The sequence below is a fragment of the Larus michahellis genome, chromosome 4, assembly GCF_964199755.1.
Source record: "Larus michahellis chromosome 4, bLarMic1.1, whole genome shotgun sequence".
Taxonomy (NCBI): Eukaryota; Metazoa; Chordata; class Aves; order Charadriiformes; family Laridae; genus Larus; species Larus michahellis.
In genome coordinates this window covers 83,865,479-83,888,666 of record NC_133899.1, presented here as the reverse complement: position 1 = coordinate 83,888,666, position 23,188 = coordinate 83,865,479, and the positions used below count along the sequence as shown (strand labels likewise).

Sequence of the window (23,188 nt, the reverse complement as noted above, 5' to 3'; positions counted from 1 at the left end):
CAGTTGAGGCCAAAGGCTTTAATGAAGCGCAGTGAAGCGGAGGAAGCGAGCAGTCCCTCTGGAAGCAAGTGTTTCCAAGTCCGCTCAGAGGGGCACACGGATGATGCAGAAGAGATGAACAAGTAGAGCAGCGAGTTCACCGGGAGTCAGTTCGAACAAGCCGCTATTCAGAGGAACCTCTGAGCCTTTTCCGTTCTCTCCTTATGCAAACTGCTCATTTGTACTTTTCTCTTACCTGAAGCCTGCGTCCCCACTCCATCTGTGACCAAATTCCTGTGGAATCCTGTGAAACTGCTGCTGACAAAGAGACCAAGCAAAAGCTTCTAGAAGAGCGAGTGAGAAGATGCGGTAGCCATCAACCCTGAAAAACCCACGAAAGGGACGGGAGACAAACTGGGCAGGAAGACTAACAGCAGGTGCTCTCAGCTTAAATTGGTGGCGGCTCGTTCTTTCAGCATCACTGGGGCCCAAGTGAGCTTGTTCTTCTCCTGCCCCAAAGCCCCAAGCAGTTAATGTGCAACGCCTGGGTGTTTTTGCAGCACCACGTGCTAATAACTACCTGCTCTAAACTCTCCCACCCGGGTTTCTAAGAAGGCCATCCTAAAACAGGAGCCACCCAATGTTTCATCAGTAGAAAGATGACCCATAAGCAGATTTCATGCTTTAAAGATTACAATCATTCATCAAGATACAAGCCATTATATTCACTTGTCATGTTTTAATAGCTTTCTAACAGAAAATGCAAAAAACGTTCTGATGGGGTGACAACAATGCCGCAGGATTCAGAAAGGGTATCACTTTAAGTATGCGAGTGACATCGGCTTTCCACTCGGCATGGTTTTTCTGGATTTCCTTTTTTTTTTTCTGAAGAGATGGTCCTTTCAGGCAAGCTATCTCACCATGCCACCACATATCCAACTCAAAGACGCCTGCCATAAAACAGTTAATTACTAAACCTGCATGCCAAGCACCTGTAAAGCCACCATGAGTGAAGGGAGCATCTGTTTCCAGATCCCTCATTCAGCTTCTGTGCCAGCTGCACGGATCACTGCTGGCACGCGGGGTAGTAACTCCTGACATTTCACCAAAAGACAAACAAGAAGCACAAAAGCCAAGAGTTTATAGCAGAATGACTAAAGAGACAAGACTGCATTTAATTCTAAAACAAAGAAAGAAAGAAGTGCCAAGAAGGACTGGCTGATGTGTTTGCACTTGCTTTCTGGTCTTTTTTGCTTACAAAAGTTACAGTAAAGTTCTGATTAGAAGTGAAGGTTGTGCTACTACCTATCAAATAACCTTGAAGAAAAAAAAGCACCAACTGCCTCTATATTCTGCATCTCTGAGTTTTCCCAGTACTTTCTTTTTATCAGAAAAACATTTTAACTCATTAATTCAGACATAACTAGGATTTCCCATCAGTGGTTTAGCTCATATCGGTACTTTCCTCTTTCTCTACAATAATAGCAGAGACTGGCATAAAATTGAGACCATTTAACATTTAAAAAAAATGCAACTGCTCTCTCTCTCTCGACCAGAGAGGATTGCTACAAGGAAAGCCTTCACAGAAAACTATCGAAGCTTAAGTTCCTAAAATATCTTCATCCACCTAACGTTCTGTAGAATTTTAAGTCACATTTCATGCTCTTTGAACTCATATATAGGTGCTAAGCACCTATTTGCTCTGAAACACAGAAACTGCATGGAATGCGGAAACAAGCACAGAAGCAGCTAATTCATCCAGAAGGTGACTTACTAGGCGAAATGCAGCACGTTCCTATTAAAAATGGATAGGCTTGGTTTTAAATTAGAGTCACAAAGAGTGGAAGTTACCTTGCATGTTTTTCTTTCCAAATCAAATATTTAACAGAGGGAAACCACAGGTGTCACTGACAAGGAAAGATTAGTTGTGGCTTAAAACCACACACATGGATTGAAAATTACTAAAACACGCTCTGCTCACTGAGTAACCTTATAAGTGCATAATTTAGATTGATATGTGTTGTCACAAGGGAACTAGAAGCCTTTCATTTGTTTCCAAGAATCGGAATTTAATATTCTTAAAAAAAGTGGCCATTTCCCTGATTTCTACAGTGCCTGGCATTAGTACAGCGTTGACAACCAAAAGCGTACGATCCTCTCGTCTCACGAGACCGAGCACTGCAACTGCGGCCAGCTGAGTGGGTGGCGATAGCAGAGGAGCCAGCGGTAGCATCCGAGTGGGGGAGGAAAACAAAGGAGCCACCAGTTTTTACGAGTTTGTTTGCTCGGTGCAAACTAACCTGACATAAAGTACCCCAAACGTACCAGATCTTACTGAAGCATAGTTAAATCCAGAGCTCTGTCCTTCCTTTTAAAAAAGCACTTTCAGCAAGAGAAGATTAAACCTAGGACCCAAACATGGAAGCAGCCTACTCGACTGTCACTCTTGCAACATGATACAGAGGAAAAAGGTGATAATTATGAGTCTTACATTAGATTGTGTTAAGTAGCTGATTATAGACAAGAGGTCTGCCAGCAAACAAACCGAATGCCTGGGGGAAACCAGTTTATGGGTCCTCCACTGTCGTATCTGGAAGAGAGCTCTTTCTCTTGCAGGCGTGGAGAAGGCTGCATTAACAGTCAGAATAGCTTATATTGTTAATTCCGTTACTCAGTGAAAGCTCAACAGTTTCAGGAGGACTGTGCTTCTCCAGCCTGACGTAGACTTGAATCCCTACCCTAGTTACGAGGCATAAGATTCTGAAAGTACGTGCTGTGTGCTTTATGCAACAAATAGCAGGTCCCTGACCTAAACTGGGAGAGCCTTTCTGAAAGAGGAAAGGTAAGATGGATTTGAAAGATACAGGCAAACAAAAACCAGCCAGTGTCTCTCAAAGTAAAAGTAACTTCACAGAACTGGATAATTATATTTAACTATCAATTTAAGTACGACTTCAAAATTAAGCATACCAAATAAAAAGTCCTTGAAGGAACACGAAGCAAGAAATTGTACAGCACAGCAAGTGGATCAACAAATTTCTCCATTCTTCCTGCCAAGGACTTTCAGTAGCTATCAAGTCCTCTTGTTCTAGCCTATACAATTTGTTCAAATTTAGTTACCTCCTTGAAGTACAAGAAATTTTTTAAGCCCATCTGAACAGACTAAAAGTCTGCTCATAGGAGTGACTAACGTGTATTTGTGGGGGACATTGTGGGGGCATAAAGGACGCTTTATGCCATGTAAATAACTTAACTTCCAAGAAGATTTCTATCCCGTAAATTGGAAAAGTAAACATCTTCCCACAGATCTCACACACTTTCATACACTGTCAGCCATATTCCAAACATATCTTTAGCTGCTGTCCCTCTCCAAACTGGATTTTTAAGTTGAATAAGCACTGTCCTAGGAGAGTACATTAACCAATAAGTGCTGGATGACAGACTTGGTCACTTAGACTCAAATTAACTTCTTGTCTGATTCATCTGTTTGGACCACAAGTTTTCTATACAATGCAGAACATGAACCATGTGACGCAATACAGTGTCAACACAGCCCCAATTCCACATACATGCTAAGAACAAATATTAACAATACTCAGCCGGCTCCCATAATTTAACCATTTCCTTTCATTTCCGCAGGTCTTTCTCTGCCCACCCCACAATGTGACTGCTTTTGAGAAGTCCCTGCTTATTTTAAGCACTTGCCTTATGATTCTGAATCATACCAAGAAAATTGTATAATAGAGGAAAATCAAGCCTCCTAACTTTAGATTCTTGAATTCCATCCAAGTTAGGTACCTAAAACAGTAAGCACAACTATTTGTGTCCCTAGACATGCAGTTCTGGGATAATTTTATCAGGAATGAAGGAAAGGATGAGATATCGTGTTTCATAAGGATGAAAATATTCAACTATATGATGCTGTCTTGAATCTGGATTAAGGCTGACACGATATATAAAAGTTAACAGTGGTTAAGTAGTGAATTATTTTCACTTAAGTGGTAAATCAGATGTTTGTTGATTGAAACGAGAATACCACAACTACCTTCTGACACTCCTGATAGTACACTGAATTGCTGTTTCTACAGTAGAGATAGGGCACCCACAGAGGATGTTGTGGAAACTCCTACCATATGAGGCAAGGGCAATTTAAGATTTGATGCTCATTCTACATTCCAGAAAGTTTTAACCAAGTAGTGTTTTTAATTTTTTCATTTCAAAGAATCTTACAGTAAGTTCATACTTTTTTTTTTATATGCTCATAAAGAATCAAAAGAGGCCTTGCTTCTATGTGTTCAGGATATTAATTTTTCAGAAGTGATAATGGCTACAGAATTACCATCCTGAAAGGTGTAACAATTAAGTTAGAATGAAATGAAAGGCTTCTGGTAATAATCACTACACTTGCAATTACTGGATATAACTGAATTAAGAGTAAAAAAAGTCCCATTCACCCTACCTAGAGCCCATGGCTCTAAGCATTCCAATTTTATTCAGTGCATTAATGTGTTGGAACTTTCACTAATTAGTTACGGTTTCTCCTGCTTCTCATAGTAAGAATAAAAGCTGCTCAAAGCTGTCGTTGTTCCATATTCCAGAAGAGGCAGTTGCATAATTACTAATTATCTATCAGCGAGTCATATTTGTTGCAGAGCAGGGAAAGCCAAAGCAACTCTCAACTCTGCACTGAAGAAAAGTACTAAGATAACATTAAGGAGGAAAGCATTTATAAATATCTTGAAAGTGGAAGCAGGGTTAAATTTAGTTCAACATGGCAAAGCAGCAGCTCACAGTTCGGTTAAGTAACCTTTAACTTGCAGTCATCTGCAGACAGAAAGGAGGACAGAGTTGTCTGCAGAAGCTCTGAAGAATACTCTAGAAGAGAGCAAGAAAACCTAGAACTTAAAGTGATAAGTGAGACCTGTCAACCTTCGCTTCTAAATTTATGATGTTACAGCACATATTAAGAACAACTTAGACAGCAGACAACTCCTATCAGCTCCACTGGAACTATTTCACAGTTTCTAGAGATTTACTCCAATACACAGCGAATGGCACCAGGCTAGACAAAATGAATTACACATACTTCCACACAAAAAGACTGGCAGACAGCAAGAATATACTTCAAAGCAATTCACTTATATTTCTCCAGAGTAGCCATTCTTTGGTAACATTTCTTCATTTCTGCTTTAAAATCTGCTCAGCAGATCGTGAAGTATGTAAAAATACTATAAAAGTTATCCTTCTTAGCTCTGTGCAGGGTACTTCTGAGATCCAGGTTACCTCTATAAACCTGTTCTTTGTTTTTGAACAACATATGATTGTTGTTCATATATGTACATAGTACAATGCTGTCCTATGACAAAAGGGCAAAATGTTTAACTGCATGAGACACATTAGGGATAGTGGTTTTGTTTGTTTGTTTCTTGCTTTCAATTTTGAATCAGCTAGAGAGAGCAACAAAAACCATCTCTTTCATAGTTTAAGTCTTAAAGTCAAGTAAAGGAAAGATTATCCTTCAGAGCTGGTAGACCCCAAAACACCGCCTACAGATCACGCGTGATCTCTAGAACTGTGCTCTTAATAAAAGGAGGACAAATCCACGAAAGCTAGAGATTCCAAGAAGTTAAGTTTAAAAACCAAAATATCAAGCCATTTTGCTAATGCACTAACTGAATGCTACCTTTTCCTCCCTCACCACAAAATGTAGATGCTACAAATAGCTGTAGTTGCTTGCAATTCCTTGGAAAGTTAATCCAAAAGCTATTACAAAATCACAGGACCCTTTTAAACCCTATGAAAAAGCACCCATCTGTTTATGTAAATTTGAAACTAATACTAGAAGTGAGCAGGCAATAACAGTAAGGAGAAAACTAGCTGACATACAAGGAAGTCAGCATGACCAAGCATACCTCGCCACATGTTTTGATATCACCCCATGAAGGTTTACAGTGGTGGTGGGGATTGTTGGCTTCTTTGTTTTGCCTCGATGAATCACACCTTGATTGTGAAGGTTTTTCTGTTTGTTTTTTTAAAATGCAGCATTAGTCATTAACGTGCTTTTCAAAGTTCTCAAAAAGGAAAGAACACGTTCATGTATATTAAGATAGCATTTATACTATCTACTTGTTTTCCATATATCAGACTAAAAACATGCAAAAATACAATAAACACTGTAACAACGCTTTCAAGGGATTTGTTTATTTTTGGTTTACAAACAAAGGCACCCAATATTTCTGTTTATGTCTTATAAAAGCTCACAGATTTAGCATTTGTTTCCAAACATCTGTTCCTACAGCAGAGAAAAACATTACAGGAAAACGTAATTTTTTTCCTGGTCCCAAATTTAAATACCAGTAACTGTTAAGTGATCATGTTGTTGCAGCCTGCTCTTCTTCCTATCTAACCAACTGGAATACCTCCTGTAACCTGCTAGTCAGTACAGCAAGTCTAGCTTATTGTATCAAAATACAGTTTCAGTATATTTTTGATCCACATCCGTTATGTGCAGACACTGGTATGAAGAACTGCAAGAGAACGGGGTTCTGATATGGAAAAAAACCCAGTAGTTTCAGATAGATTTCACAGACTGACCACAGGAAGTGACAAAACTAATGTAATAAACATGACACTGAAGCTATTGTCAGTTAAATAGGATGACTGATGAATTTGTGTAAGATACCAATAGTGCACAGAACCACGGTCTCCAAAGAGGGAAAAAATTTGGATTTCTGAATTGGCAAATGTTTAAGAGTAGAGGTTAAATATCCTTATGTTTAAAGTAATCCTTTTCTTCATCATTTATTCAAAAGAATGGACTTCTAAGCAGTGTTTTGGACCAGAAATAATCAGTTCATTGGCTTCATAGTTCTCAGTATTAACAAAGCAACATTAAAAGTATCATGTATAATAGTTATAAACAACCAAAATTCTTAAGTGAATTGCTTCACAGAATCATTTCCAGAATATGATGTATTTGTCTTTTGCAAACTTCAGCCACATGCCAACATGGGACAAGGGGTATCATTGGACAGTAGGCACCTCTGAAAAAAGAAAAGTCTACAATGCAGGAATGCTAAAGCATACTTTCAGGTCTAGTAAGATACTTGGGGAGGCAACTAAAAATGTAATAAACCTAATGTATTTGTTAAAGTGTAACATCTTCAATCACAGAAGCCATAATTTATTTTCAGCCACAGTCAGAGGTCTCTCACACAAGGTGTGGTCCTAGACCATTTAGGCTTTTCACCACTAGCTTTATATATACATAGGTAATTTTAAAAAGGAATTACAGCTTAACTACTTACTACAGAATATTTAGCTTCAACAAGGAAGCCATTACCTTTTCAAAATGAGATATACACCTGCACGAAAGGTGTTCTCCTTAAAGTAAGAGTTTTCACAAGAATAGCAAAATAAGTTCTTTACATACTTAATTCCAATAGGACAAAAAAACTACCAAGGGCAAGTATAATGTAGATCTTCTGTTATTAAGTCATTATTTGCCTTTCCAAGCAGATTCAAGAGTATATTTGTCAGTATAAACTGATTTTAATGAACAAACACTGGGCCAGGGTGCTGGTCAGTGTATCAATTAGAGGACAATTACAGTGTTCTCAGATAGAATTCTGTGCAATCAAAATCTAAAGGGATCTTCACGTATTGCCTTAAACAAGGATTCAATCTTTTCTTACAACTTGCTATTTTTCCAAATATTTTCCCTACAGAAACAAAGTAACATGCAGGAAAAAAAGATTTCTTCAGATTTAAACCTAATAATTTAAGTTAAAAGATAGATGAAAGAATTGTTAACATACTTTCATTTTGAAGCAAGGTGCATCTTGTTCTGCTTGCCCAGTGAAGTGAGAGATTTTATTGGGGCAGGGATGAGAAAGTGTGCTTACGCATTGGTGTTGTCCATGCATCAAATTTCATAGCTTGGAGATTTTTTTTTAAAAAAAATAATCATTAATTCATGAAGTATTTGCTAACATTGCTTAGAATTTAAAAACAGGTATATCTCTTAATGAAAGCCTATATAATTTGTCCAACTACTATTACCAGTAATATAAATAGCTACTACGCATAATAAATTCCTTTCAAATACATTTACCTTTTGAAGTCAGAAGTGTAACAATCAAGTGCTGGCTCTGTGTTCCCAATAAAAATCATTAAAAAAAGAGGACAGTCAATGACTTTATTTTTGCCTCCCTCAGGGTTACATTTCCTTTTATCTACTCAATGATAGAATCAGTTCTGCTTTCAGAGAAGCAAATTGTTCATACTGACAGAAGTGCAAGTTGGATGCAGCCAGTTTTGAGCATAGAACTGAATCACTAAGCACATTCTGAAGACCAGATCGGACAAAAGGCCGTTCAGTAATTAAGGAAGGTTGGTCTGGGGTTCCCCCCCCCCCCCTTTTTTTTTAAAGCAAAGTAGGCACCGTTGTTGCATCCCTACTTTGAAAAGAAGGGAAGAAGTGGCAAAAAGTAGAGACAAATTACAAGAGTCCTCAAATATTTTTTTTCCAGGAGATCCACCATCATTTATACACTTTTGCAACTTGCAAAACCCTTTGTAATTTAGAAGAATTTCAAATAAATAGGTCTACAGCAACTAGTAACTACTAAGTCAATATTTATCTTGCTCAATGTGGAGTAATACTTAAAAGAAAAAAAGTTATGTTAAGGCAGATTTCAGTCAAACACGTTCCAAATTGCACAGTTATGCTGGTCAGTGGTCTAAAGTGTTTTCCCCAGGTCAAAGAGCTAAAGTTATTTAAATGCTTGTCTAATGCCAATTCAACCCGGCACTTAACCATTTTATTTTTTCTGTTTCCAGGAAGATACACAACTAACATTACATATACCATACCGTGTATTTCGCACTCCAATTTAAGATGAAATTATGCTTTTACAAAGTGTGAGATGACTACATGTTACAGGCTTTGTGCAGTTAGATCACCATATGCATAGATGTCCTAATGCTAAATTCTTTTCTTCAGTATCTCATAGTACTGGAGGCTCTGAAGTAGGAGAGGAACTTGTAACACAGACTAACCACAAAGTACCAGATATTTCTCGCCATTTGTGATCTTGCAATAAAGATACGCCAGATCAGGATCACAAGAACTGTATTGAAGCCATAGCGTATATTCCTTAACCTAAGGGGAAAAAAAGAAAAGGGAAATAATTAAGAACCAAGGTACCAAGACTTACAGGAAAAAAGAAACACTCTAAAACTTAACTTCTAATGTAGAATCTAATTTGTTCATCTATTCATCTCCAGATACACTATGAGTGGTATTGTGTGATGGAAGTAAGCTGATGCCCTGTAGCTAACTTCCGCTTCATAGCTGCTTGATAAAAACCTCTTAAAGCCAAGGTCACACACACACCTATAGAAGGCTGCCATCCAGCCCAAAACCAAGGAAGTATTTAACACTATGAACTCCCCTCCTCCCCTCCATGTATTTAAAATTCATATATATGTAGAAGTAACTCCAATTGCTGCTGACAGGAAAAAACCAAATGTCATAGGATTTTCCAGACACAGAGCCCAGAGTCTTCACTGAAATTTTGAACTCATTCCTTCTCAGGGAACTGTATTTAAATATTAGGAGAAACTAAGTGCCCTTTTAGAGCAACTGTTACTTTTAGCCATCTTCTCACATGTAAAGATGGAAGCTTCAAGACAAACAGCAACCAGAATTTGTTCGGATTTCTTAAAAACAGAGCAGTCCCTTTGGTTCAGTAGATCATGACAATTTGCATTTTAAAGGCAGCTCTTTTTAAGGAAATACTCACTGCCCTTACCTTGTTTTACAGGTAAGCTGGGTGCTATTATAGGCAGACCTTCCTCTACATACCATATTTGTAGAAAAAATAGTCTAAATTTCTGTAAAGCCCACTTTTCTATTTGAGGAAAAATTCTACTCAGTAATTTGCTAGAGAAGCCAGGTCCCCTAGGCTGCCATATCTGGTTAGTATTGAAGCAGTGGACTCCTCAAATTCAGATTAGAGTTAAGAGCTAGATAGTAACAAGAAAGACCAACTTAATACTTCACAGTAAATTTATGTTAAAACCTAAACCTCTTGCAAAATAATCCACTTATAAACTGAGAGCCATGGGCAACCAGATGCTGCTCCAATACAAGACTTTTTCCCATGTTATTTTTGGTACGATCCTTTGTACAGAGAATGGCAACTGTATTAAAATTCTATGCATTTTTTAAGAGCATCTAAATTAAATTAAAAAAAAAAATCAGAAAGGGACACTTCTTCAGCTATCCCATTATCAAAGATCACCATCTTTCAAAAGTACATCTGAAATAGTAACATATGCCAATCCACTCTACAGCTGCAAATCCTTATCTTTAGAAGAATGACACAAGTAATGACCCAGACCACTTCTCTTTGTGCCATCAGGACAGCAGATGTGAAGCAGTACTGCAGAACAAGATTAATCACTTTTATTTCACTTTTTGGAGAGACAAACCAAGAAGTCTACAACTGTCTTCAACAACAATCTTCCAAAAGATACTTGGGTAAAATCAGAAACCTGGATTACAGTATACACTAGTGATCAGAGCTACAAGCATAATCCCAGACTAATACTGTAATTATTAATACTGGCAGCAACTCAGGAGCAACAAATACATTCATCAATGACCTGGATGAGGGGATAGAGTGCACCCTCAGCAAGTTTGCTGATGATACAAAACTTGAGGCGGGGGGGGGAGTGGCTGGCACACCAGAAGGCTGTGCCGCCATACGGAGAGACCTGGACAGGCTGGAGAGTTGGGCAGAGAGGAACCTTATGAAATTCAACAAGGGCAAGCGCAGGGTGCTGCCCCTGGGGAGGAATAACCCCATGCACCAGTACAGGTTGGGGGCTGACCTGCTGGAGAGCAGCTCAGCTGAAAGAGACCCGGGAGTCCTGGTGGACAATGGAATGACCATGAGCCGGCAGTGTGCCCTCATGGCCAAAGAGGCCAATGGCATCCTGGGCTGCATCAAGAAGAGTGTGGCCAGCAGGTCGAGGGAGGTCATCCTCCCCCTCTACTCTGCCTTGGTGAGGCCACACCTGGAGTACTGTGTCCAGTTCTGGGCTCCCCGGTTCAAGAAGGACAGGGAACTGCTGGGGAGGGTGCAGCAAAGGGCTACCAAGGTGATTAGGGGATTGGAACACCTCTCTTATGAAGAAAGGCTGAGGGATTTGGGTCTTTTTTAGTCTGGAAAAAAAATGACTGAGGGGGGATCTTACCAATGCTTATAAATACTTAGAGGGTGGGTGTCAGGAGGACGGGGCCAGGCTCTTTTCAGTGGTGCCCGGGGACAGGACAAGGGGTAATGGGCACAAACTTGAGCATAGGAAGTTCCACCTAAACATGAGGAGGAACTTCTTTCCTTTGAGGGTGGCAGAGCACTGGCACAGGCTGCCCAGAGAGGTGGTGGAGACTCCATCTCTGGAGACATTCAAAACCTGCCTGGACACGTTCCTGTGCAACCTGCTCTGGGTGACCCTGCTCTGGCAGGGGGGTTGGACTAGATGATCTCCAGAGGTCCCTTCCAACTCCTACCATTCTGCGATTCTGTGAAACAGAACAAGAAAGAGGACATCTGACTTCTTTAGAAAGCACTCCAGACCACTGGACTGGAACAGAATTCTGGAGGACCTAAACAGGTGCTATCAAGAATAATTAAGTAATAACACGGAAAAGCAAAACTTGACAAGAGCAGGAAAACACAGAAAATATAAACAGAGGAAAACATAAATTTATACTTACTTATTCAAGTGTTTCCTAGCTGCAGGGACACCAGACATTTCTTCATTCAGCACATATTTCTTTGTTCCCATGCAGTAATCTTCCATGTATTCTGCCCAATGTAGTTGTCGAACATCAAAATTAAACGTCTGCATAAAATAAAAGCTTTCACTGTTAGTTGCCTAAGATTCACCTGCTATATATAATAATCTAAAGGAAAAGAATAAATGCCTTTATACCAGGTAACATTCTTGCAAAGACAAACTGGAATTATCTTGTCCTTAATCATAAGAATGGTCCAGATTTAGATCCCACTTCTGACTCAACTACCAACTTCTTACACCATCTCTTCCAAATTTCAACCATTTCATGCCTTATTTTTCCTCCTCAGCAGTAATATTCTTCCCTCCACTTTCAAGTGTACTGCTTTCTCATTTCGCCTGTCTGTAAGGAATTCCACTCTAGAAATAACTACTTCCTATTATGTTGTTTCCTTTTAAGCAAAATAATTCTAATATGCTATGCAATAAACACTGCTTTGTGCCAAGTTCACTATTTGATAAATGCAGAGTTTTTAGCTGTGCTTATAGTTGTACAGCTACATTTTAAGAACCACCATGTGAGTATCTTCCTCAGTACAGGAAATTCCTATGGTATATTCACAATGCAATTTTTTCATTCATGTATCGATTGCCTAAGCTCAAGATTCGACAGTATCAGCTATTTAAGTCCCAATAAATACGAAGATTTTCCTAGCAGGTTTTTAACTCTGCCAATTTTCTTTCAGGTAAAAGAATAAGCAAGATTATAAGATCCCAAGCAAATAGTTCTGTGCAGTAAAACTGTATGGAGCTTTAAAAGCTGTTACACAAACATTAAATGCTCAAGTCCATGCTTCCAAATAAGCTACTTAACAGCATGGCAGCTGTGTTATAATGTATGATGAAATATAAACCCATTGTAGTTCTGAAGAAAATCTCTCACAGTAAGTCTTTGTAATTTAGCATTCTTTGCAAGTCAGCCTGTAGTTCTAGTTTTGATATAAAATACATACATGCTAAACAGTCTTCTAGGATTGGTAAATTACCAGAATCTCTCAATTAAACTTTATTTGCCATAATATATCTTCCCAGCAAGAATGTAAAAGTAAAGAAAGTAAAGTTTCAACCGTTATTTCAATTAGTTCTTTAGTGCTGTATGCACATCCTATTGAAAATTCATCTCTTTGAAAATACTAACAGTCCAAAGCTCTGGGGTTGTTTTGGTTTTGTTTTTTAAAACTTTTCCTGAACTCAAGTTGCTGGGGGGAGGCAAGAAGGGGAAAGGGGCAGAAATTTTCTCCACACAAGAATCACCAAAAGCTGTTCTATTTCCTAATTTTAGCCAGTTTATTCAGAAGTCCAGCAGCTTTTCTTCTACTTACCTATAGAACTAGATTGTGGAAAACCCTTGAATAGGAAAGACATCTTAAAAATGACAAAACAGTTCCAAATGCATAATGGAATCTGAGCTTTTAAAATTGTAAGAAATAAATGAGCTTATAGTTCACTTTCCGTCTTCACACCCACATCACACAGCTACTTGCCTTTTTGTCTTCAGGGTGTAGCTGGTTCATCAGCATGGTCATATTTTCAGTATTCCAGATCCAAGAATTGCTGGTAAAGTATTCTAATAACGTCATGGCCTTATGAAGACGTGTTATTGTTTTCATCATCCTACAGTCCAAGGCATGGAATGTACAGGTTACAGTGGTAAAGGTTAGTTCAAAAAAGAAAAACAGGCAGTGAGATTGTAAATTTTTTACCTTCCAACCCCACACCCCTATGTGAACGTATCCCATCTTGCTATGTACCCAAATAACATTACATCAGATCAATGGGATATTTCTGCATATTATTAAAGTGGACTTTGGCTGTCCAATCTTTATATAGAATCAGAAATCATAAGATAATCCTTTTATCCTAATCCTACTTCCTAGTGCACTAGTAAGTTTCTTCCCTAAGAAAAAAAAAAAAAAAAAGAAAGAATAGATGGTAAAACATTGTCTTCTGTTGGTAACTCTTAGTTTTGGATATAGACAAAGAGTACTTTTCACTTCAGCACACTGGAATATCTAGTTGTACTGAACAATTTGACTTCATGAAAGAGTCAAATTGCACAGTGCAGAACATATGCACATGACAGCTTTAAGCAAGGGAGTAAGTTTCCCCAATCTTCCTGCACGCTGTGCAAGACCAGATCTCTGTAACAAAACAAAATTGGTTTATTATGGTCACTAAGATCAAGGCTTAAAACCACCAGAAACATGGCTTAGCCTCTTAACCCAACTGCTTCTGCTGCAAAGGGCAGGAAAATATTTAAGAGCACATGCAGACCACAGCAGATCCTGCTAGTTAGGTGGTCAGTTCTATGCTACCTCAAAATATGCAGAAATACCTTCCATCATTCCTTATTATGCAGAAGAAGCAACTCTACAAAACCATCACTTGGAGTACATAGAAATTATGTTATAAGGATCAATTTGGGCAAGTTTCTTTTTGATCAGACTCTCTGAAGTGGACCCCCCCAAAAATGTGAATGATCCAGTCTCTCAGATGCAAAGTTCCCACATTTATGACAAGAGAATTGTTTCAAGTGTTACACTGCTAGAGACGGTCACTCAATTTCAGTAAGTACTAACTAGTATCATATAACCTGCTTCCAATTTGATCCTTATATCAGGACACACTGATCATTTTAAGCACAGAGTGAGAAGGGGCAGGGGGGAGGCAAAAAAAGCAGAATAACCCAGCACTAACAGCAAATGGCTTTCTGAAGTTAAGGTTTGTTCAATAAAGTTCGTAGAAGCAATAAAAACCACCGATTTTTCTCTGAAAGCTGCCTTGATGCATTCATACTTGTAGAAGGGATATAGCACATTGTCCCAGAAACCCTTCTGAAGAAAGAATTTTGCATTGCATTTGTGTCCCCTACTGTCACTAATGGCTGGCATCTCAGCATCTAAGAAAGTATCAAAATTGCCTCTTTTTCTTCACATGAAGTGGAGTAATACGAATTGCAGAGACCACTGAAAAAGTAGAGTATCTCTAAAGCATAACAAGCACAAATATTTTTCCTTAAACCCCATGAGAACCTATCTACAGACTAATTCAGAGTTGTATTCAAATTTTAGACCACCAGATAATTTTATTAGAAGACATTTCTAGATGCTTTCAAACACCTGTTTACAGTTTCACCAGTTGGGCAAGGTGGCAACAGTGGGAGCTGAGCTGAACCAGAATTCCTCTGATTAAAAAACAATTACGAATATAGTCTGTGCAGCCAAAACATATCCTGTGCTAACAAGATGGAACATTTAAAAAAAAAAAAAGGCATATTTGTTAAGTAAAAAAATTCAGAAAAGAACTTGAAACTTTGGAAGCAAAGGCCTCACTGTCAGATAAGCCAGAAAGACCCATAGCAAAATGGTCTGGATAAAAACAGTGACAAACAGGACACGCTGGCAAAAGGCTTTGACTTTTTGCAGAGGTCTGTCCACTGACAGTCTTAAGATTGTTTAACTTAGTTGACTTGCCCTTTTGTGCCTCCCCAATTTGTATTCTTATGGCAAGATGGAAGAGCAGCTGAGTTTTAGTTAGAGTGCTTATACTGCTACAGTTTAAGAAAAGTTGTGCCCCTGCAAAAGACTAAATGGAGCAAATGAATATCTGCTTAGACAAGTGTACATTTTGAGCTTGTTACTGGCCACTGACATTGGTTTTCACTCTTTTCTGTAAAGAAAAACCAAATTAAATTTAAACTAGTGTAAAGACTAACATCTGCTGGGACTCTTGCTGTCTCTGCTTATGGATATAGTTTTAGAGTACAGCTAAGCTTCTTTAAAAAAATTTAAAAAAAAATCAAGTGGCTAAAAGACTTCTTATACCCCAGCTGCAGATTTTTTTCCCTCCCTCCAACTCAAATTGGATTTATTGACTGGCCACAGAACCAGCTAATTCAATTCATCAATGAAAAATTCTTTTGGTTTTTTTTTATTTGTAGGGTTAGCTTCTTGATGTATCAGCCAAAAGAATCAAACATCCCCACATCCTCTCAACTGCCAGGTCTATCACAAAGTTTGGCAGAAGAGGACCAACATTCTTGGTGACAGTTTGTTAAGTTTGCACTAAATCAACATGAAACTACACTTTTTTTTTTTTTGAGTAGAAGAAAAAGAAAAGGGCTCTCATTCAGAGATGTCAGCAATGAGTGTCATTTAGTGGACACTTATGTAGCTCTGGCAGACTAAGTTTTATAGCTTTAATGGCACCATATTCCTCCTGCAAATGGGAATACACACACAACCCAAAAGAGAACATGAATACACATAACGAAGCTTTCTCTCTCAACCTGTAGTTTTGAAATATACACTTCACAGGTTTTTCTGGAGATAGCCATTGGATACAAGTCATAAATATCAAAGCCATACATAACTAGTCAGTATAATATCAAGCATTGCATCACAGCTTCTTCATAAGCTGAAGACAAAAAAAGTCACACCTGCTGATCATCGTAAAGAACTGAACATCAGTGGCAGTCAGCAAGTCAGTGTGACAGTATGCAAGACTTCCACCTAGATACTAGGTAAAATTTTGCCTCTACTAGGCAGTCCTTACTGCCATTAACACAAAATACATTACAACGGTTTGAGAAGCACATCACAGCAACTAAAGTTTTTAAACAATAGTTAATTCAATTATCTGTAAGTTAGGTGGGCATGTTTCTATACCAGGCAATTGAAAGTGGCCTGGCTTAAGGCTATAACTGCATTTTGAAAAAGTCTATTGTCTCCAGGCTAAAACCAGTTCTGATGCTAAATACAGACTGATCCTTCAGTGGATCTACAGGCTGCCAATCTGCAAGTCTCTGCATAAGCATTAGACATAGCTAATTATATATGTGTCTTTAAAAGATTCCTCCAAAATACATAACAAGACAAATCCAAAAGCTTGTTTTAAGATTTTCATTTGGCTGTAAATTTTGAAGTGTAAGACGTACTACTGGAATTCTTATCTTTCCAGCAGCTCTGTGGTTCCTTTAAAAGCACAACTTAAAAGTAATTCCAAGAAGAAAAAACATATTAATCTATTCAATAAAAGTGTACTCTTTACTCATTTCTGGTTTGTAAGACACTAACTACAAAAAAGGTACTTCCTGTTAATTTTTAAGAAGCTTTACATTGAAATTAAGAGATATGAAATTAAGTCCTTTACACCTTGCTACGTACATCAACCACACCTCCCTTTAGCTTTCTATGAAGCGGTAACAGAAAATGAATTGCTGGAGAAACCCCTGAACTACAACTTTAAATATTTCATGCCACATTCTGTTCTTCCAGAGTAATTGGAAACATCTGCTGGGTGTCTGTTTTTAAAGAGATTTTTAGATTTCAAATATATTTAGCTGTTTTTAAATAACATATGATCCTGTTGTGCTAAGCACTATGCAAAGTTACAAGAGAGAACTATACCTTATATTACAGTTAATCAGACAATTAATAAGCTTTGCTATCTTAAACTTCGATACTAAGGATTATCACCACTATTTATGTAATTGCACAATGCTGTTAACAGTCACACAACGTGCACAATTGCACAATGCCGTAACATTATTTAGTATAAAACACTAAATCTTCATTATGCCAATCCTCACTGTACATGTTCTTTCTATAAAATTTGGAAGACATACTATATGCATTATTTCTTCCTTCCCTTTCCTTAACTGTTAATATTATCAGAGAATTGTTAAATTCAAGAAGCTTTAACTAGGTGCAAAAAAAAGCAAGAAGATTTCCATCTCACTAAAACACTGCTTCCACAAGCGAGGTGCAAAAGTATGGTATCATATCGCAGAAAGATTTCAACAGGTAAGTTTTCAAAAAACCCTGAACAGGAACTTTTTTTTAATTACGAACATAATCCTTTACTTCTGATGGGTCATAGGCCCGATCTATTTCTTCCACTTGTTAAAAATTTCTCATTCAGTTGCAGTAAAGCATTCCGAAAGTATGACAGTACAGTTAAAACCTACACAGTAATTTCATTGCTTAGTTCTTCCTATGTTGTACACAATAAAGGCCTCAGAAGTGTATTCAGACTCAGCACAGAGAGGGAGGGCTACTGACCTGTCAAGTTAGCACAGTACTTGACTTTTCTTGTGTTGATTTTAATACATTTTTACTATACTGCTCAAGTTTTTCTGCTAAATTGTGATGGAAGAGGCCACATTTTAGATTAAGCCAGCCCTTCATCACTCGGAACGGCATTGAGTTGAAGAATCTCCAGAAATGTTTCCAAGACTTTAGAAGTTTCCTGGTACACACTACCTGGTAATTAAAACCATTCTGTCAACTGGACAGAACGACCACAGCAACAGTAGTATATCCCTATACCATGACTGTCTCCAGCTCATCAGTTAAAGTAGCTTTCAAAGTACTTTGAGCCAGAAGACTAGGAAAAAACGTAGAAGAGTAAAGATCTGTCTCAAATTTCTTCTATTATTAGTCAACACATGAAGCCCATCAGGTTTAACACTGCACGTCTGGCTTTTGCTTGCATCTGTATATTTATTTACTTCTACTGCTTCTATTGCAGAGTCCTGATTTTTTAAATGCTTAAAAAAACCAAATCGCACTACATAATGCAAACTATATTCCCTGAAAGTGGTCTGGCTATCAAACTTCAAAGCTTTTCTTTCACATGCATTTGAGTAGCCTTAGTGACTGAACGACAGCTTGTTTTAGCTGAAACTCCCATCTCTTTCCTCCAAACTGGAAACCTTGTGCATGATAAGAAACTCACCCACCTACTGTTATATTAAACTAATTTGGAATGCTCATATCAGTAATACTTCACAGGCTAGAAAATACACATTAAGTGCCACCAATTGTACTAGTACTGATGAAAGTTCTAAATTCCATCTTTGGACATATACCTTGAAAAAAAAATACATATAGCACTAAGAGTGTTCTAAATAGCATGATGATTTACAGCTTTGTTTTAGTCCCACTAGTCAAATACTTAAAAGACTGACAAGATTCTAGCAGCACTACTTCCTAACCATTTGAAAGACCGTAGGTTGGCATATATAGTGTAACGATTTCTAGGGAGTGATGAAGTCTTCACATCTGACAGGGAATTTCTATCAACTTTTATTAAGAATAACTTAAAATTGCAAAAGAACCTAAAAACCTAGGAACTTGTACGTTCAGTACCTTCTTTTGACCTGAAAAGCTTACATCTTTTTAATGTGGGAAGGTTACTATATAGGAACAGCCTCTTGCTACTACCGTTGCTGTGAATATTACGCTATTGTAGGCTTGGAACAACAAAACCCAAGGCAGTTTAGACATTTTCTCCTATAAACCACTTACATGGCTTCCTTCTACTGATCCAGTGCCAAGCCTGCTACAGAACTTTTCCCCTGCTTGTAAGACAGAGCTAGACTACAGGACAATGAATGAATACTCACTTGTGTTAATACACTGTCACCACAGTGGAGATAATACAGAGTCTGAAGACAAATACTTTTGAAAACATAACATAGGCAATGAGTTAAGTTCATATGGCTTGGCAAATCTGAAACAAATTGAAGTGACATCTTACATTCCTTCTACATAATTTAGCTTAGCCTATTTAGCAGAGCTATGCCGTTTTCACCATTTAAGAAGTTAACCAGATACTAGTATATATTATAAACTGAATGGAATGTTGAGATGATACAAACCAACATATCAGATCAAGTTGTATCATCAGGTCAGGAATAACCCACAATTATTAACCCGTTCCATTTTCAGTTTATAATAGCAACAACAATCTTAATGCAAGCCACTAGAGTTTAATGACTGACTAGGATTCTGATCCAAGACATATCTTGGACAGCATTGTCGAGCCAGTCGTTAATCTCTTCAAAATGCAGCCACTGGATTGTTATTGCTTATAGTTAGTAAATCTAGATAGTGCCCATGCCATGTCTTCTTCACAAGTCTCCACCACCTGATCAGCAAGATATTTTTAGTCCTGTCCTTCTTACCATGGCTTACGACCTGTCAATCTGAGCAAAAGATCATGGAAAAATGCAGTTGTACGGCTGACTGCAATCCGATAGAGACGCAAGAGGGGGTTGTTTTGCAAAATAAAGTTAGGGTCCCCTACTGCACATTCTAATGGATTTATCTTGTAACTCAAATTAATGTGGTATCCTGTAGGAAAAAATAAGGATCAACATATTTTGAATATTTATTATTCAAGAACAAACATGACTAGCTAGATCTTGTAATTCTGTTTACCTTGACTACTCAAACCCACAAACTATCCAACAAAACATCCTCATTTTTGCTAGAAAGTTCAAAGTCACTTTAAATTCAAGGACCTGTTCTCCGGAAAAAAAAAAGGCTGAATTTTAGTCACAAAGCATTCAGGGGAAGAAAAATAATCAATATACATCATAGTGTAAGCATAGCTTTGTTTAGAAGTCAGAGGAACAGACAAGACAGAGCTAGTCACCATTACCTTGGGCTTCTTCCAGTAATCCTGAGGTAGATATCATACAGGAATGCTGGGGCCTTATGGCTTACAGCAATCCAGTAATGATATAAAAGGTGATTGGAAGTTAGATTTACATTGGGCCGTCTGAAGGCCTGTTCGAGAGGATTCCTCTTGAAAGTAGAAATTACATGGTATTCTGAGAAAGAAAAGTTGCGTAACAGCTTTGATAATAACCATGTAAAATTTAATGGTTTTCAAAGTACATTACAGCGTACAATATTTACGTCAGTATGTTATTTAAATAACCACCCTAACTCTTCTACAATCCACAGAAAATAAAACAAAGTCATAAGCTTTTAACCTAAAATACTATTGAACTGGTTCTTATTACAATCAAGAGGTCTTTTATGCCTTCATCTTCAGTATCATATTTTATTGTAGCTTCTCTCTTTCTGTTCCTCTTCCCTACCTTAGAAGTCGGTTTCAAAAATTCACAGCAATTTCAGTTTATATAGCATGTAAAGCCATTTAAATAGTCATCTATATTTCATGAAGAAGGCTATTCTGATCTCTTGTGTAAAGAATAATTCAAAAACAGACTGAGGACTTTGCAAGCATCTGAAGTGCATTTCAAATGACGTTTTCTAAACAACTTATCCATGTTTACACATTAAGAAAAAAGCGATTGGGATGGGACTCTATGTGAAACTCCAGTTGACACCTGAAAATTCTGTACATGACAGATACGCAGGATTGGTGTCTTAAAAAGTTATGCCGAAATTCACTCTCATTTTAATCATCTCTTGTAACTTTATGCTTTTGTTTATAGACAGTGTTTCAATACCCCGATTTAAACTGGGATATAAATGAAGTCAGCAATCTTCCAAGTTTGGCGAAAGCCATAAGGTTTATAAATACAGATACATATAGAATGGGCAAAAGCAAGTAAAAAGCATGAAGAAAGCAGTAAAGAAAAATAAAATAGATCTAAGTATTGAAGTTACCTGAAAGAAAAAAAAAAAGTAATCTGATCTTAAGAACGCTATTTCTAAAAAACTGAATGGTAATAAACAGCTTTACTATACCAGACAGCTTGTATTGCTATTTATAACAAAAACTATTAGAAAGCTTTTGGCATGCGAGTTACATTCAAGTCAGCATATCTAAGACTTGAAAACAGGTGGCCATACTTTCTTAAAGATTACTTTTCCCTGTACATGAATAGTTGAAGTCTCACATAGCTATCTGAAGATTAAAAAAGCCACCTCAACCAACAATTAACTTCAGCCAAACACAAAAAAGGGCTATGAAAGTGCAAAACTATTACCATACCTCTCAATTATGCAGATGTACAGAACATCTAGTTGTGGGCTGCTTATGCTTACGTATTTAGTTAAGGTTGGCATTAAACCCAACATCACTAACTACCGCTCCTCTGAGCAATGCTCTTCTCTGCACACTACCCACACTCTGCAGATTAGGTCATGTCAGCAGCAAACAGAAAAATAAGCTTCAGTTATAATGGAATAAAAAAAACCCCACCAAGAACAAAACGGAACAGTGATAATGCTGCAAGGGGAGAGAATTAACAATGGAAGATAATGAGAAAGCACAATACACTGCAAAATTGAGAGGTATGTATGGCTATTATACTAATTTCAACAATAAAAATGAAATAGGACCACTGATTATAGCCTGTGCTTTTATTACTTGACCTTATTTTTCTAACAGAGTTTATGAAAAAAAGAAACTTGGCATACCAACTTCACCCCAGTGGAAAGGATTGGTGCCACCTGTTGTACAGTTATATACCATGATCTTTCTTGGTCTGCAGGGAAAAAAGACAACAAGTTAGAAGATAAACAACCTTTTAAAAAACACAGACAAAAGACATACCCAAAGGTATCTTTTCCCTCGACAGCATCATTTACATGGAGCAAAAACCATCAGTCTCACACTAAGATTTTTTTGCTTTCTATATCATCTTCCAGTATTTTTCTCCTTCTTTAACTATCATATTTCTTTTCTTCCAGAGAAGGTGTCACCTACATTACCGTAGATTGTATTGATTACAAGACAACCCAGCAAGTAGGTTTCAGGCATAGCCTGTACAACAGTATCAGTGGATGATGTCTTCCTCTTTGGTCTAAGAAAGTTAAGTTAAACTTTGAGGGACTAATGCTGTTATAACCTTAGATTCCTTTGTCCTGGGGGAGTAGCAGGACACTGAGTAGAATCATAGAATTGTTTTGGTTGGAAGAGACCTTTAAGATCATCAACTCCAACTGTTAACCTAGCACTGCCAAGTTACCACTAAACAGTGTCCCTCAGTAGAAGTTCAACAGAAGACTGATTTATTAAAATGCACAATATAATTTCAAAATATGCAGTACTGTCTATTGTCACCTGTTATACCTATTAACTCCAGAATACCAGGCTGCAGCCAGTGTTGCATTGACAACAACATCTACTGGAACAAGATCTGCTACTGCATTGTTGGAAGCTCTCATTGTTCGAAGAATTCCTTTTCCTGCCTTAAAGAACAAAACAAAAACAAAAAAAAGAGACAGAAGAGCCACCAGTAAAACATGTGAAACTTTCCTGCCTTCCAAAAGGAGGAAAAAATTTAAGTATATTCATTACTTACAGCAATGAAGAGACCACTAGGTCCATTGAAGTTATCAATCCATCCCTATTATGAACAAGGGGGAGGGAAAGGATTTGGTTAGAGTATATTGAAGTCAGCAGTTTCAAGTGAAAATCTGAGAAGCTTCTACAAGGGTAAGGGATGGAGGGAAAAGAGAATATAGAGGAGAAAGACATTAATTTCCATGTCTCTAAATGAAGTTCTTGCATAGCAAGATATGGTGATGTAACAAGTTGCTATGACTCAAACAAGAGCCCTCCCTGTAGATTC

General features: G+C 37.7%; 1 protein-coding gene across 4 annotated transcripts in view; it reads right to left on the bottom strand.

The window, feature by feature from the left end:
* Positions 1-6,159: 6,159 nt before the first annotated feature.
* The window catches only part of FAR1 (fatty acyl-CoA reductase 1), a 43,776-nt gene continuing 26,747 nt past the window's right edge, over positions 6,160-23,188 (bottom strand). Inside the window, exons 6-12 of one of the 4 annotated variants that reach the window (XM_074586108.1) lie at positions 22,919-22,963; positions 22,678-22,805; positions 22,032-22,099; positions 20,296-20,467; positions 13,332-13,461; positions 11,768-11,895; positions 6,160-9,142 (exon numbers count right to left, since the gene is read on the bottom strand). In XM_074586108.1, the coding sequence (XP_074442209.1) occupies positions 8,980-9,142; positions 11,768-11,895; positions 13,332-13,461; positions 20,296-20,467; positions 22,032-22,099; positions 22,678-22,805; positions 22,919-22,963 (834 nt within the window). In that variant the 3' untranslated portion in view covers positions 6,160-8,979. Of the gene's footprint in view, positions 9,143-11,767; positions 11,896-13,331; positions 13,462-19,816; positions 19,986-20,295; positions 20,468-22,031; positions 22,100-22,677; positions 22,806-22,918; positions 22,964-23,188 lie in introns of all 4 variants that reach the window. The other 3 variants (XM_074586109.1, XM_074586110.1, XM_074586111.1) reach the window with 3 other exon arrangements.